The sequence below is a fragment of the Rhinopithecus bieti genome, unplaced genomic scaffold (genome assembly GCF_001698545.2).
Source record: "Rhinopithecus bieti isolate Rb0 unplaced genomic scaffold, ASM169854v2 scaffold_3067, whole genome shotgun sequence".
Taxonomy (NCBI): Eukaryota; Metazoa; Chordata; class Mammalia; order Primates; family Cercopithecidae; genus Rhinopithecus; species Rhinopithecus bieti.
This window is the reverse complement of record NW_016804208.1, coordinates 433,237-451,038: the sequence shown is the minus strand read 5'-3', so window position 1 is coordinate 451,038 and position 17,802 is coordinate 433,237. Positions and strand designations below refer to the sequence as shown.

At 31.9% G+C, this 17,802-nt stretch overlaps 1 protein-coding gene across 2 annotated transcripts in view; it reads right to left on the bottom strand.

The window, feature by feature from the left end:
- Positions 1 to 634: 634 nt before the first annotated feature.
- Positions 635 to 17,802, bottom strand: part of ZDHHC21 (zDHHC palmitoyltransferase 21) — a 74,681-nt gene continuing 57,513 nt past the window's right edge. For both annotated transcript variants that reach the window (XM_017867180.1, XM_017867179.1), the window contains 2 exons: positions 9,038 to 9,081; positions 635 to 8,497 (listed from right to left, as the gene is read on the bottom strand). In XM_017867180.1, the coding sequence (XP_017722669.1) occupies positions 8,365 to 8,497; positions 9,038 to 9,081 (177 nt within the window). In that variant the 3' untranslated portion in view covers positions 635 to 8,364. The remainder of the gene's footprint in view (positions 8,498 to 9,037; positions 9,082 to 17,802) is intronic.

Genomic DNA, 17,802 nt, shown 5'->3' with positions numbered 1-17,802 from the left:
TCTGTCTTTCAATCTCAGGGCAGTTTCTACTAACTCACTGTTTGTAAGACCTACTGATTGATTTGTCTTTTCAGAGCTGATGATTTTTTTTGGCCAACTCATGTTTACTGGCTTTGTGACTTCTTACAAGAAAAGTAATTAGTTTAGGCTTAAGAATATTTGTCAACAAAAAACTAAGTACTCTTGGAATATAACTTTTTAAGAGCAAAGTCTTTAATTCAATATTGCCAGATCTAAAACAGTGCCTAGATGCAAACTTAAAGTTTCTGCATTTTATTGTATGTAAATTATTGCCCTCAAGAAAAAATACTTCTATAAAATAGTGTCTGCCATAATAAATGTTAAATAAATTGGGTGACTGAATCCAGCCATCTGGGTCATCTCTAAGATAAATATGCCTAACTAGAAATATTGCGTTTGTCAATTTCAACCCTAGTATGTACACCTAGTTCTTTCTGAACAGTTAATGAATTTTGTGATTATGGTAGAACAATATCCTAAGACTAGTAATCATGAATAATTATCCATATTGTATAAAATGTTTTAAAGAGACCTATTACATTGGTAGTGCTGAAATCTAGAATTTGGGTTAATTTTCATAAGTAAAAAAGGTAAGATGAGAAAAACAGTCCTAGGTTTTAAAAAAATATTTATTTAAAATAAGATTTAAAAAAATACAGTACGTAATACATTTTGAGAAGTAAAATTCCACAATTTAAATTAAAACAATCTGCAAAGAAAATAGAAATATTATGTGAATAAAACGAAATCACTACAATAAATTAAAAACAACAACATTGTTCTTAAGGTAGATACATGGTTTGATTTTCATTTTAAGAACCAGTGTAGACTTTTCATCTAAACAAATACATATCAGCTGCATGGTTCCCACTTGTCATTTTCACCCATTTTACTCCCTCAATCTATTCTTATATCCCTCAACCACTATTTTCCCAATTACCATCAGCACAAGAAATGTTCGCGAAGATTTTCTTTAAATTCTCTCAGGGGAAAGACAAGGTAAAAATAAAAGACAATGCAAGGAAAACAGCACTCAGATCTATACATATTATGCACTGAATAATACAATGCTTGACAAATTTAAAAACAGGATCTTCCGATGGCACTTGGAACATACTACTATCAAAATAAAAGCATTTTAGGGATATAATACTAGACAGAACTTGGGGTTCACACACAATTTTAGGAGCCTCAAAAATAACACAGAGTTTGGCTATTCATTAAACTTGCCAGTCAGATCACACACAAAAAACACTAATTCCAGGGACACAAAGTGAGCTCATACAGCATGATCCATGTGTGCTCTGTCCTTCCAAGAGCCTATCTTTGTCTAATTTTTTTTCTTTAAAATGTTCATCTCTGGGAGACAGTGAATAGTGGTGAATTCTCTACTACTCAATAACTTGAAAAAGTACTGCATTCAGCCACACGCATTTAAACCATGCATAAACAAGCCAAATTACTCAGAATCAATATAGTGTCAACATAATCTAGGGAATATTGTTGGCAGATTTGAGAGGGACAATGCTACTTCATCTCATTAGGCTTTCAAACAAATTTTGCTTTCACCTCTAATGATTACGTTCATCTAGATTTCTACATATCGTTTAAACGATCTGAAGCCACATTTCACATAAACTTCAGACTTGATTCTTTTTTTCCATTCAGAATTCACTGCAAAACCATATACTGTATCTACATTCAAGGAGAGGCTGATTTTAGCTAACAATAATGCAAAATATTTTCGAATGTCATTGTCTGCTTTTCCAATACACACACTGTCACCTTCTTGCCAGAATGATTAACCATTTTAGCTGCAGTTGTAAGGACACTGTTTTGAGAGTTTTAAAGGGAAAAATTTGGAACCAAAATAGTATACACAGCAGTATTACATTTGGACAATTACATTTGAAAGGTGTTTTAAATTATGAGTACACTTAAAGGGTGTTTTCTTCATTTTGTAAAATGAACTACTAAGCAAAATTAGTTTTAAAAATAATCTTACTCTAACTTTCTATGTAAAGTAAGCAACCATATCGACTTTTTTTTTCATTAAGTTCAATTTTCTGTTATCAGTTTTGCTTAAATCAAGGTACATATGCATTTCCTCTTCGGAAAGCATCTCTCTCTCTCTCCGTATCTCTCTCTATATATATCTACACACACATATGTACACATACATATATTTTAAAGGTGGTCTTTTACCTTTATTTGCAAAGTAGACAAATGGCAATATTATTCTTTAAAGCCACTAACGATTACACACACACACACACACACACACACACACGCTGAATTCTTGATTTGTAATGAGAATGAACCCTTAACTCTTCATTTTAGTATTTTGTTTCAGTGTTCATTAAAGTGCCCAATAAGCTATACAGTTCATTTATATAAATAATATTAGAGTTCTTATTTTTTTATTCATTGTTGCAGAAATAAAACAACTTGTGAAAAGTGCTTCAATTATCTTTTGTAATTTCAGCCTATCAAACTACCTTTTAAAGTAGCCAAGGTATATTAAAATACAAAATTAAAATCCATACATGCCTAACTAAAAAAAAGTCCAAATGAGAAACATTTAAAATCCATTAAATTGCCACAGCGGCATGCAAAAAATAAGATCTGTTAATCAAACTGTTCTTAGTAACATTAAATTCTACTTTATAAACACACAACGATGTGAGAAGAAAACGCAGTCAACCCAAAAGAAAATTAACTCTTTGGTACAGGAATTAAAAATGTCACTCAATGCTAAAGTGAATAGCACCAGGATGTTTTATAGTTGTTGAGGTTATAAAACACTAACTTCAGGCACCAGTAGGTTAAAATATCATCCAATGCATACTGGCAAGAATATACAGCTTGCAATACGCAGATAAGCCTTCCATTTAGTTAACAGCCTGCAAAATAAACCCTGCATTTAGTCAAACAGGCAGGCGAAGCCACAAAAAAGCCCACAACTTTTGTTAAGCTATTTTGTCCACATCTTTGTTTATATATAAAGCTATCAATACCAACAAAACCAGTGTTGAACTGTTATAAGCACGACATTACATGTTACAGATATTCAAAATACCAATACAAATGGAGACTTTCAGGGTATCAAGAACTCCAAAATATCCCAAATGTTAAAGTGAAAGCCACCCTTATATATTGTTTATTTTTCCTCTGGTGACAAAATTTTCTATATACTCAGTATCTTTTCTTTGCAATAAGAGATTTCCAGAAAAGGTACCAGATTTTTCAAAGTTTGGGCAACCTATTCATTTCTCCTCTGCATTAAATAGCTGTGTTTTCCACATTATTGTTAACAATTCACGTTACCATACTCTACACAATTATAATATTTAAAACTAAAATATTTATCAAAGGCATCTGACCAACTGAAGAGAAACATCAATATAAATTCCTTAAGTTAAATAATTCAAACTAAATGTTTATATGCACTAACAACTCCTCCAATAAAAATGGTATAAATAAGAGATAAGGCTAAATGATTATAGCAAAGAGAATTTCTGATGTCAGAAACTGGCTCCAGTCAACTCTGTTGCTGAGATGCTGATTATTCATGCCCCATCTAGCCTTCTCTCCATCTTAGTAAGTTTTTGGATACTCACTACTCATTTGTACCTACTCTCTAGGATGGACAAGGCAAAAAGAACATAATAATTGTAAAAAAAGTAATGATAATGGAAAATACCAGTAATATCAATGACTTTTTAAATACCATTGTTATTTCTGCTTCAAATTAGCAGGCAGTATTGCAACACCTGAAAAACTGACAAAGATGTATTAAGTTTTGTTGTTAAAAACTGCACAATGATAATAAAAGAAATCAGAGAAAAGTCACTTTCCTGAAGTTAAACCATCATCACCTCAAAAGTAGCAGAAATGCTAAATACTGATTAATACATAGAATTACAACATTGGTTCAAAACAGTTCAAGCAAGTTGGTTCTAATACTTTCTCACATTGTACTGTGGAATGTTCTAGAATTCAACTGAGAATGACTAAATACAGAGCATATGAAATTTGTGATTTATAGATAAATTCAGAGGATGATTTCTAGAGTAAAAGTTAACAAACTTGGGCATTAAATAACACATTCATTAATTATATAGTTAATACTAGCAAGTAGAACACATTAAATGTACATGGCTTATTTGCTACACTTACCAATACCTATGTTTTTTTAAAGCAGTAGTAGAGTTGTGTGAAAATCTAATATTTGTATCTATTAGCAAACTACTCAATGTTTGTATGTGTGAATTTTATCAAATATATTCTAGATATATCTATGTATATTAGAGGTCATGTCAGAAACTTATTTAATAAAGTAACTATAGGTTATTAAACTCGGTAAACTTGAGCTAATCTACTGACGCAAGAGAAGCAGAGACTAGAGAAAAGTCCAGAGAGAGACTAGCAGCTCTGTTAATTAATATTAATGGCATATTAAACCAGAGCTTGATACATTGTGATTTTATAGCAATACATGTGAAAACACTCAAACTGCCCCAAGAGCTAACACACAGAAAATTGTGTGGCCATAATCTAAATCAATTCACACTTCCTGGTTTGAAATGTTGTCCTAACTTAAGTCTTTATGATTAGCATTCAGAATTAATACACCCTTCGGAGCAAAACATATCACCAACTAGTTACTTGTATGGAAGTGACTTGAATGTCTAACAAAGAATAGTTATCATTAGCCATCATACTTAGAGAAAAATGCCTCTATGCATTGGCAAAAATACACTGATGTTAATTCTGACAGATGTTTTAACTCAGCTGTTATAGTCAACACTATGTATTATGTTCTCTTTCATTATTAAAATAAACTATGCTTTTTTCTGAAAAGACTTAATATGTTAACTACAATTTAAAATAGCTATTTCTAATGTTAAGCACAAATATTTTAATACAACTCTTAAGCAAAATAGTATTTTTATTATAAAGAAACATCAGCTAACTTGATATTTTTAAACCATAAGTCTGGGTTACAATCGCTCTATAACTGAATGCCTACTGCTTGAGGGGTCCTGAACTCAGTTCATCTTTGCCTACAATCTTAAGCCTACATGAAGCCCATAAACATTTTTGTTTGAAGAAAACAACAGTGACAAATATGATTGTTAAGGAGGTGTAACTTACAGTATCTAGGTAAAAACCTTTCATTTCCAGAAGGCCGACAAATGACTTTACTGATGTAAAAACATCCTTTAACATACATTTTACTTAAAATCAAATAGAACGTTTATAAAGAAATACTTCAGTCCAACATACATATTACATCAGTAATCTTACTGCTCACAATTATTTTCTAATGCCCAACACCTTTAGTTGTTTTCACAGTTATCCAGAATACATAATAAATTGGCTACCAAAACTATAGATATAACTCTGGGAAAGGTAAAAAAAGAACAAAGAAAAGAAAAGGAAAAGTATACAAAGAATCATTAATCTCTTAGTTATTTAAGGCATAAGCCAGTAAAAAAAATCATTTCAAAACTGAGTAAAATAAACTAAATGTAGTTTTTTAGATATTCATTAAAACACAGTAAATGCTTGGTTGTCTTTGTAGCTACATTTCTATGTTTTGTAATAAATTGGTCACTTTAAAGTAACAGCTTTTCCAATTCTAAGGAATTACTCTGCCAAAGTAAGGTTTAAAATAAAATACATAAAATAACTTAGTTTATCCTAATCTAATATAAATTTCTGATTGACAGCAAGAATATAATGGGAACGTACATAAATGAAGCAACGCAGTCATCACATTCTACGAACTAGAAATAACATCATAAAAACAACATGTTCATTTTCATAAAATTTTACATTTTTGTACATATACTCCTCCTAAGTTTATACTTTTGATATGTTCAGAATGTGACTATACTATTTACTTATGGGGCAGTAAATCTTTAGAGCCAGTATAATTACATCAATTAGCCAAAAGAGGGCGCAGAAAGAACACCAGTATGCTTAGGAAACTGACAGTTGGTTTTTCTCTAGTGTAGTCTAACAAGAATTAACAATACCCACAGGAGGGTTAGGTATGCTAACTGGGGAATACTGAAAGTCACAGTGTAAGTATATATAGACATACTTTAATATACATTTTTATGTAAATATACTGATAGATAGCATTTCTGCCATTCAAATAAAATAAGCGTATGCTTTTCTAGTGTATTAGTGTGTAGTCCAATAATTTAGGGGAACTGACTACCGAGGGATCAGGACCAGGAAAGGCAAAGAGGAAGAGGGAAAAGAATATGTCCTAGAAGTGGTAAATCTAGGAAAAATAAGAACACAAATCATCACAGTGGGAAAGAGACCCCGCCCAGTACCTTTCAGTGTACCTACTGCTACTACAGGAAGTATAAATTAGCTACAAAGTTCTTTAGGGGATCTTCACTTGGTTCTGCTGTTTTCTCAAGGTCCTTATTTGAAAGGAATGTATACAATATAAGGCATTCAACTGATATCGACCTACATTATCTATATATTACTTCCTTATAAAAGTTCTGTCACCAGACCAAATGGTGGCCAAATAGCTTGCACAAATTCCAACCCATTTGCCTGACATTAACATTCTAATTTTGTGTTTCACTAAGCTTTATAAATATATTTCTTCTATTTAATTTACTACGTCTCTTTTCAGTACCAATAAATATGTTCGTCTGTCACTTCGGAGTTTGTAAGTAATAAAGTATTCCAATTAGAACATGAAAAACATGATATTGACATCTCTGAGAAGTACTCTATTATTTCAGAATATGCTATAAGATATTTACAATTTCTGAAAGAACTAACCACAGTATAGACAACTGGCTAACAACGGTAACCTTCTGTTTAATTATTTCCCAGGTATTGTTCCTTACTTTCAAAATTAACTAAAAGGAAAATAATAGCATGGTTCACGAACAATAGACTTTTTCAATCTTCTCTTCAAGGGAAAGACTGTGAGTACATAAATTTTTTAAAAGATATATGAGTTTTGCAGTATTCTAATGGAAAAAAATTAAAAGCTGAGTTTTCAAAGCATACTAAATGTCTTTTCATACAAATGTTCTATGCCTTGCGAGAGAACATCACTATTAGTAATTTACATTTGTATAAGGTTAATGATAAACACAGATCATTGTATTTTCTTATTTTAGGGTCACTTCCTAACACTAGCTACTAGTAAAAGGTCTCTCAATGCAAATTAGAGCCGGCCAATTAAAATTTAATTTGAATTTAGGGATTATTAAAGGTACACAAAGTTAGTGACTTTTTTCAGTAGTAGCTTCCTATAAATAAAATTTCTATATGAGTTGGCCAATATATATAAACCTTCAATGTGAAATTTTACATCTACTAGTACATAAATAAAAGTAAAAAGTATAATCTTTTCAAAAGCACAATATTCCTCTTTATACTGTACATTACATATCATCTAGTTATACTAGTATTTTAAAAACATATGCATTCTAATGTAACTGCACTAGAAAAGGTAATTGTGAAGTTATTGCAAATTCTCTCCCCCTTTTGCTCCTTAAAATCTTAGGGTAAAATAGGAATACATGCTCACCAGTCAGGAGTTCTCCTGGGAGCAAATATTTCAATCACAATCAATAATTACAACAGTAATGGTGAAAACTGAAAAATTATTGTGAAAAAAATTTTAACATTTCCTTTATAGTAAGGTAGGTAGTTGGTGTTTTACTTCAGTGGTCCTTTAATGTTGGTTTTGGTGAAGAAAAAAGAAGAAAACATAAGAAAGCCACTCCTAAGAAACCAATGCCCGTTTTTTGTTGCTGTTGTTCACTCCTATTGCTGCTGCATTTTAAAATGTTGCAGCACATTTAAAAGGAAAAGTTATTTTAAATTGGATTTGAAAAGAAAATGTACCTATATTACAAGAAGGTGTATCAACTTTTGTAAAACCTGAATAATTAAACTTAGATTTGGTTACTGTTTAAAAGTGAAAATTTTAAATAAACATCTGAAATTTACCATAAATTAGAATCTGTAACACTGTCAGTACTAAAAGAAATTATGTACAATTATTTCATCCTAATCACTGCCTTTTGAATTTAATAACAAAAGCATTTAAATAAATCCCTGTGGAAAGCTAATTTGAAAGTAAACATGCTTTAAAACTTAAATATAGATCTTGTACTAGTCCCACAACAGGATCAAGATCACTATTAACATAAAGCCTGGGGCACATTATGATGCCTAAGATTGGTGGGTGGATTTTAATTGACTTGAAGACTGTCATAGTTCTATTATCATAAAACCTGTAACTCATTTCCAGCATGGAGGACCCATCTGTGCCCACCATCCATCTGTTTAGACATGATTGGCAAAGTGGTAGGGAACTCGCAGTGGTTGCCTCTGCCTGAAAGGAATGAACCACAGGATCTTCCAACGAGTGCCAAAAACTTCTGAGAAGGTCTGCTGCCATGGCTTTCGGGGCCTCGATCTACAGAAGACAGCATTATTAGTGAAAGACAGCACTCCCATGGTGCACTTCAGTCAGCTAAAACAATACAGGTTGGCTGGGGATCCATTACTGGACTCTGATGAATTGTGTCCCAGCATCATAAATACAGCTTTTCTTTCATTATGGCATGCAGCTGAGTTTTAACTCTGGATAGCAGATATTGTATCTGTGTCGTCAATCAACCGAGCACAACTTTTGAAGCAGAGGAAAATCTCAGGATTAACAGAATGTGTGTCAACAACACAGTAGCAAATCTCTTTTGATGTACTTTCAGGACAAATAATTTAACTTACTTTAGTTAGACAAGGCACAAGAATGATCAGCATTTTAGTGTGAAAACTATCATGGCTGGAAAACCCCTACTGTAAGACTGGGGTAGGCTTGTCTAGCACAGGCCTCAGACAAGGCACCAAAAAAAGCCATCATTGTATTATCTTTCTACTACATGCACATATTTCTCAAATATATCCAGTTCTTTCCATTTTTAAATAATACTATATACTTCAGTTTTATACTTACATATCTTCACAACAGTTTGACATCTTTTCAATAGATGTTGTATCCTATTAAAAATAAAAAATTATATTCAGATGTAACAAAGTTATTAAGTCTTTATTCTGTATCCATTCTATGATGTTTTAATCTTATTCCAAGAATATCTAAAGATTTAAACAGTTTATATATGAGTATTATGAATTTTAAATGATCTTTCATACATTGCTGGAATCCCCTTGGAAAACAAAATCAACATTATATTATGCAAAAAAACCTATTCAAATACAAAACCTCACAAAATTGTGAGAATATCACTTCATTAAAATATAACCTTTTATTACACTTGTTTTCTTGACGATTCCTTTGAAAGTCTACAATCTACTTTCAATTTAACTGTTAGTGAATATGCATTAAAAAATAAATACTACAATGACATATGAAATAAACTAATGAGCAGAAAACTGCCTAAGAGAGGGCTACTGGTTCTAGGTTTCTGTAAACAACAACAAAACTCAACAAGGCAATCTATGAATTTGTCATATTACAACATCTATTATTCTGAAAACTAAACTGACCAGAGTTCTTTTTTAGCAGAAAAATAACTTTTTTCATAATACAATTCCCTAATTGTATGCTTTCTATAAGGCTCTAACACAAAATGTTAAAAAAAAAATAAAAAAAAATAACATTTCAACAAACAAGATCGCTTCTGGAAATGCTGGTTCAATTTGTGTTATCAGAAGACTTATTAGACTGGTAAATTGTTATAAGTAATAGCCAAATAATCAAAATACAAATTACACAATCTTATTTTTAGGTATTTATTTGTATTTTAAATATACTTTGAAACAGTGCAAAAGAGTACATTCATTCAAATACACCAAAAGCTGGAGAAGTTTTCCTCTTTTTATCCCTTACTTTACCTTAACACTTTGTTTACACATAGGTAGACTTATTAAGCAGTACGATTCATGCAAACACTTGTGGCTACAAGTAAAATCTCAAGAACTTATTTGGCTGTAAAACTTTTCCAGTGATGCTAATAAACAGCACCTTCACTCAAAAACATCTCTTTAGAGATGTTAAATAAATAGCTCATAATATTGAATTTTCATTACGAATAGTTGTATAACTACAGTTAGCCTATATAAGAGAAAATTAGAGAAAACTGATCTACTTTTAAGATAACTAATAACCAATAACAGAGTTTCATTTACAGATTTTCCAGGAATTTTTTAAAAGTTATAGATTAGCTACATATTCTATATTCATTAGTTTTCCTATGAAGCTTTGTAATTCAAGGTATCCAGTGACAATTCTATTAATAATTAACCTTTCTCAGCTTTGTTGTAATTTCCTCAAAATGTCTTACTTTATGAAAACACAGTCTACAAACATATGAGAACACTGATTAGGGTCTCAGAGGAAATTTGGGCTTCAGGTTCCACATCTGTAAAGGAAGTAAGTGAAGTCATTTTAATGGTTTCTTAGAGTTTTGATAGTGACACATTGTTCCAAAGCAAGTAAAACAGCTTGTGCAAAAGTACAAAGAAAAAGATGAGATAGAAGTCAAAGAGAAAGATGAAATAGAACAGCTATTAGGAAACGTATATGAATGGCCTAAGATCACAGATGTGGACAACACTTAAAAACTATAAAGTATTCCATGGTGTATAAGACAAAAGCAAGGTCAGACTACTCTCACCAGCTAAGATTAAGGGCAATTTTTACTATGCAGAAATTACAACTTGCTTATAATCCTGAGGGATTTATTGGTGGCATTAAAAAAATCTACTTTAAAGATTTCAGATTTAGATTTCATACAGAAAAAGCTTTTATTTTCAAGTGTTTTTGATACCTTACTTGAATCTGTTTTGGGAAATAACTAGCATACTATCTATTAAATCATCATAAGCATGGTTATTCGGTTATTCTTTCAAACCACGTGATGTTTACCATTACTTTATGAGTAGGATTTGTGAGGTTGGCCAAAATAGGCTATTTTTTTCCTCTAGAAATGGCAAATGCTCATCTCTCTGTAACTCTGCTATCCAGAATACTGTTATAAGTACAATTTGTATTTTAGCAACTAAACATATCATCAACTTTTTGCACTGGTGCTTACATATAACATACCCAGAGCAATACAAATTAGGTTATCACATTCACTAGCAGGACAGAAACAGCAAACTGGAAGAGGACAGGGGTTACTACTATCAAGAATACGAAAAACCACAAGTTATCCTCAAGTGTCAAATTAAGTTTAATATACTTTTGGAATAAAAAAACACTAAAATAATTAAAATATTTTGATGCAGATAACTTCATTCGATACTAAAGACTCAACACAGTGCTCATCATGAAACGACCAATAAGATAACTATTATCCTCAAGGAGTTTAAATACAAAGTATAAGTTCTTAGTTTTATGTAAAACTGAGCTATCCAGAGAAATTCATTTGTCCAGGAATGATAACAAACAAGTTTTTACTATGTGTTGTCTATAAGAACACTTTTATTTATAAATATTTACACCTTGATTACAGTCTAATGATCAAAATATCTAAGACTTTCCTCAGTCTACATGACCAAGATATATGAGAATGATGTACTATTTTAAAACTGGACGTCCTTAAAATAATGAACTAGAAACAGCAAGACATACAGAAATATAGGCCCTACCTATTTTATCTAATATTTTATCTTCTGGTGGGCGGTCTTACCTAAGAAATTATTTTTCAGGCCTAGTCTAAAAAGTTATGTTGACTATTAAAACTGCATCCTAAGTAGTAAAATTATACCTGGAATGGGGGAGGGGGGGGAAGTTCCTAAGAGAAAGGGAGAAAGGGGTGTCTCTTGGCTTGATGTTAGGAAAATGAGAGGTTGCAAGGGGGGTGGGATAAACAGCAAGAATTTATCACCAGAGGTTTCCTGGTTAACAGACCTGAGAACCCAGTCCTCTTGGCATAGAGCGCTTGATGATACAATCCATCCAACTAACTCATCCTGTTTTGAGTTCATTCTCACCAAGCAACACTTTGCCACATATGTTGTCATACAGGAGAAAGAATGTGCTGAAGAGTCCTTTGGCACACCTGACAATCGCACATAAAGGAATAAACAATCTGTTATATGACTATCTCTTTTCAGTCTGGAAGTAAGAGCCATTGCCTCTGGACCTGTTTAACCCTGCAAGCAATTTCAAAATGGAGTTTCTAGACCCGCCAAACTGCAGACCTGAGGAAAGTAAAACAATTATTTTCATTAGACTACTTGAAAACAGTTCAATCTAACCTCAATTATCCCCTGCATTCTTTATTATTATAGGTCTCGCTGATGCTTCTAAGTCTGCTACACATGGTCACCTAATGACTACGGTGATTTAATCTAGAGTTTAAAACACTGTTCTATACACAAAATCAACTCAAAATGGATCAAAAACTTCAATTAAGACGTGATCCTATGAAACTACTGGAAGAAAACATAGAGGAAATGGTTTATGACATTGCCTGGATAAGGATTTTTTAGGTAAGACATAAAAAACAAAAGCAACAAAAACAAAAATAGAGAAATGAGATTACATCAAACAAAAAAGCTCTGCGAAGCAAAGGAAACAACACAGTGAATGACTGGGTGTGGTGGCTCACGCCTGTAATTACAGGACTTTAGGAGGCCGAGGCAGGTGGATTGCTTGAGGCCAGGAGTTCAAGACCAGCCCAGCCAAAACAGTGAGACCCTGTCTCTACAAAAACAAAAGACCTTTAAAAAAATAGAAGGTATGGCATGGTGGCATGTGCCTGTAGACCTCGCTACTCAGGGGTGGAGGTTTGCTTGAGCCCAGAAGTTCAAGGCTGCAGTGAGCTATGATCATGCCACTGCACTCCAGCTTAGGTGACAGAGTGAAATCCCATCTCTTAAAAAAAAATACATTGAAGAAACAACCTAAAGAATGGAAGAAAATCTCTGCAACTATACATCTGACAAGGGGGTAATACATAGAATACATAAGGAACACAAACAACTCAACAGAAAAAAGAGAGAGAAAAGAAAAAAAATCTGATTCTAAAATAGAGAAAAGATTATACAAATGACCAACAGGTATATGAGGAAATGTTCAACACCACTTGTCATCAGAGAAATGTAAATTAAAAACCACAATGGGAAATCATGTCATCCCAGCTAGAATTATCCCAGGGTATTATCAAAAATACAAAAGGTAAATGTTGGCAAGGATGTAGAGAAAAGGGAACCCTTACACAATCTGGGGAAGAAACCTTACTCCTGTTGGGGAAAATGTAAATCCATACAGCCATTATAAAAAAACGGTACGGAGGTACCTCAAAAAGTTAAAAATAAAACTACTGTATGATCCAGCAATCACAGCACTGGGTACACAGTCAGCCCTCCATATTTTTCGGTTCTGTAGCTGTGATTCAATCAACCATGGATCAAAAATATTTTAAGAGAAACTATTTTAAAATGTTAAAAAATACAGATAAAAATAATATAGTTTAACAACTATTTACATAGTATTTACACTGCATTGGGTATTACAAATAATCTAGAGGTGATTTATAGTATAACGGAAGATGCCCATAGGTTATAAGCAAATACTATACCATTTTACAAAAGGAACAGGAGCATCAGTGGATTCCGATATCCCTGCGGGGTCCAGAAATCAATCCCCTATGGAGAGTGAGGGACAACTGTATATTCAAAGGAATAAAATCAGTATGTCAAACTCCCATGCTTATTGCAGCACTCTTCACAATAGCCAAGATATGGAATCAACCTGTGTCTAACAGCAGATGAATAAAGTAAATATGGTATATATACACACTGGAATACTAATCAGTCATAAAAAAGAATGAAGTATGATCATTTGCGATCACATGGATAAATGGAATAAGCCAGTTACAGAAACAAATACTGATTGTTCTCACTCATGTAGAATCTTTAAAAAGTTGATCTCATAGAATTATGAATAGAACAGTAGTTAGCAGAGACTGGGGAGGGTAGAAAGAAGGGAAGGATGGGGAAGAGGATAGTCAATGAGTACAAAGTTACAATTAGAAAGGAGTAATAAATTGTGGTGTTCTATTGCACAGCAGTGTGATTACAGTCAACGAGAAGGTACTGTATATCTCAGAATAGCTTGAATATAGGATTTCGGATGTTCTCACCAAAAATAAATCATAAATGTTTGAAGTGATGGACAAGTTCATTACTGATTTGATCATTACATTATGTATAAAAATATTGAAACATCACATTGTACCCCATAAATATGTACAATTATTATATATTAATTAAAAATAAAAAAATTGAAAACACTACTCAGGCAAGTGTTTCACAATTCAAGATTTGCCTGCTTTATCTATTACTAATTTATATTAATTCTAAGAAAGACTTTCATTTCACTTCTTAGCACCTGTGATTAGTTATGAACAGTAGCTCATTTAACTTTAAATTTTCCCATAGCACTTAGTTAGCAGCACATATTGTATAAAATGGTCAACTTAATATAAATTTGCGGCACTAAACTAACTGGACATGAAGAAATAGCATGATTCCTTATTTTTAGTTTTGTTTCCAATCAAAAGAGGGAAATGTTCTGTTAATCTCAGCTCTCTCTGTCTTCCTTTTAAGTCAGAACTACTTTCCTCATTTCAAATTAATGGTTCTTTAAGCACCCATTTCCAACAAAAGACCAGCTATGTCTTTTATTAGAGATCTGAAGTTCACATAAACATCTCATCAATCATAGAACAAAAGTGAGAAGGCAACAGATCTTATATTTATAGACACTGAAAATCTCTTTCCAAAATAATTCCCACACTTCTCTTAATCATGCGACTTTCTGACTATACAACCTAAAAAAAATTGCTAAAACTCCATACCTCCATTTCCAAATAATAACGCTTACCTCATAGGTTTTTGTGGGGATTAAATGAATTAATAAGGTCGAAACCCCTTAAACTCCTCAATAAATGGCAGTCTTAGATTTTAGTGATATTGCCTACTACCTACTTTCTGAGACAGTTTGGAAATAAATACCTCAATTACCTCAAAATGTAACTTTTCAACATTATGTTTAAACACAGAAACAAGTGGTTTTATAATGAAAAATAAAACAATAGGGACTACAAGAGACTACACATATAAAATCCTATGCCCTCTAAGAGCTTGTAATTCAGTTGAAAAAACAAGTCCTAAACATGTAAACCATGATGCATTTATTCATTTATCTATCTATCAAAAATTTACTAAGTATTATGACACAGTCCTTAGCATCATGGAACTTACAATCTAGTCAAAGTAGTCAAGTATACAAGAAGTAATTATATAGGAATATAGAGAGGAAGCCAGCAAGGATGATTATACACAATAATGTTTTGTATAAATAAGTCTTGCACTAATTAGAATATTTGGAACAGCTGAAAAACTATGTTTATAATCAAAACTCAAATTTAACTACTCTTACACTTTTAACACCACAATTATACTTTGATAAGATTTTTGGTTATTAGTAGAAATAAGATGGGTACTTAATATTCCCCTTTGGCTGAGATTCAGGGAATAATGTATCAATAAAATGTACATAAATTATTGTGCTGAAACCATAAGCAAACCATAAATATAAGATTCACTGCTTTCTGCAATCCTGTATTTTAATGTCAGATTGAATATTTGTGTGGATTTAAATCATGAAATATAAAATGAATGTCTAGGAAAAATGGTTAGTAAAAGGAAAACCCATAAATGTTTAGTTTCCTTACCAACATTTTTTAAGCATCTATTTAATCACTCAAGCAATTAGTAGTGATTTAAGAACATATAAATCATAGAAAAAGATTTGTTTTTAATTACTTTTATCAAAAATACTTCAAAGCAGTTTATTACACTGAGCAAAGAGAAATTATGCAATATAAATATGCTTTTACATAGGAACATGTGTATGCTAAAGAGTAATCCAATTCCACACATCACAATTATCAAAATAACTTTGATAATTCTTTTTTAGAAACAGTTATTTCATGTAAGTATGAAATGTAACTTGGTATTTAAACAAATGCCCTTGGCAAGGGGGAACCTACTTTTTTATAAACTGATCATATACAAAATTCTAAAAAATATTATACCCAATTTTACTGTATGACATTAAAAGCATATTTAAAAGAAGGGACATTTTAAATTTTAATTAACTTTCTGGATTTTAAAAAAGCTATAAAATCTTTCATATATTACAATTACTATATTAGAAATACATTTATTTTGTTTTATCAAGCAAAATTCAGAGGAAAACAAAATGGTATACAGAGCTTCCTTTATAGAAGTATAAGTGAGCTGGGGTCAATAAAATTAGCAATGATGTTCATGTCTGCAATGCTGACCTGGAGTTGAGCAGATCAAACATAATTGTTATAGTTTACTGAATGCTGTTAATTCAAAATAACTTGGCAGAATACTAGGCAAAATTTAACTATAGGGATTAATAATTTCAGGACTACATTTCTGTGTATAGATTAAAAGGCAAGTAAATCAACTAATTGATTAGTAAAATGAAGTTTAGTAGATAGTCTCCTTTAAACTGATTTAACATTTTGAACGTAAGATACTTTTCATTGAGTAAGATAACCATGTTAAAATGGTCACCCCTGCATTTATGATTTCTCCTGTAGTTACCTAAGTAAACATTAACTTTATGAGTTAAATATGAGCCAGTATTTTTGGGAGAAAATATTTTCTTCTTAATTTGAAAAGCTTTGATTTAAGCTATCGTCAGCAATTCAAATAGACTCCAACAATAGTACCTGTGAAACCAAATGCAAAAATCACTATATTTTTGTTTGAGAATTTAGTCTTTTTCAAAATTGCAACTAAATACATCTGTCTCACCCTATCCCCAACCTCACCACAACTGAGAAAATCTCCAGAGACATCATCAAAAGCTTACACTATTATATAAACTTCACAGAGCCCAGAAAACAAAAATGCTTGTATATAAAATTTAGATAAACTGTCAGAGCAGTGTCATGGTACACAATAGCTCACTGTCAGAACCTCACCAGAATGTGCTGTACCAGCTGTTACAGCACTTCTTGATTAACTCTCTCCAAGCCCAGTGACTGAAAACATGACGAATACAATCATCCAGCACTATCAGTATTGGCGCTCATCAGAATGGACATTATTGCTGGCTATGTGTGAACTACTGCTCAATAATTCAGACAACATCAATTACATTAATAACATCACTATCCATTTCATTCAGAAACAGCAAAAAAAAAAAAAAAACAAAACAGGCTAAACAGTCTGAAGTCTAAACAATGATTTGACTAACCTGTTTCCCTTAGAAGTAGATCGATTTGAAAACATTTTATTTCAATATAAGTTGTAGTAAAATGCACAAACATGTAAATTTGAATCCTGTTTAAAATTAAATCGAAAATAATCAGAGGTAATCCTTTTGAATTGGGCTTCAGATTAGTCTATTTAACAGAAACATCTGGTTGTGTTGAAATCTTTTAACCTTGAAAATGAGATTAGAAATCCACTATTTTTAAGTTAAAATAATTTCTAATTATTTTATCTGGGTCACAGATAATCTACTCTTGCTAGGTCTAAAATGACATCAGATTATCACTGCTATGATTATCCTGTTACCTTCCACTATCAATAGGAAGATGAGATTTTTCTTCCTATACATGAAATAAATGATTTATTTATTCCAAGCAAAAATGAATAATGGTAAAAAATTACTGAAAACTGATACGCCACTTCCCTGAA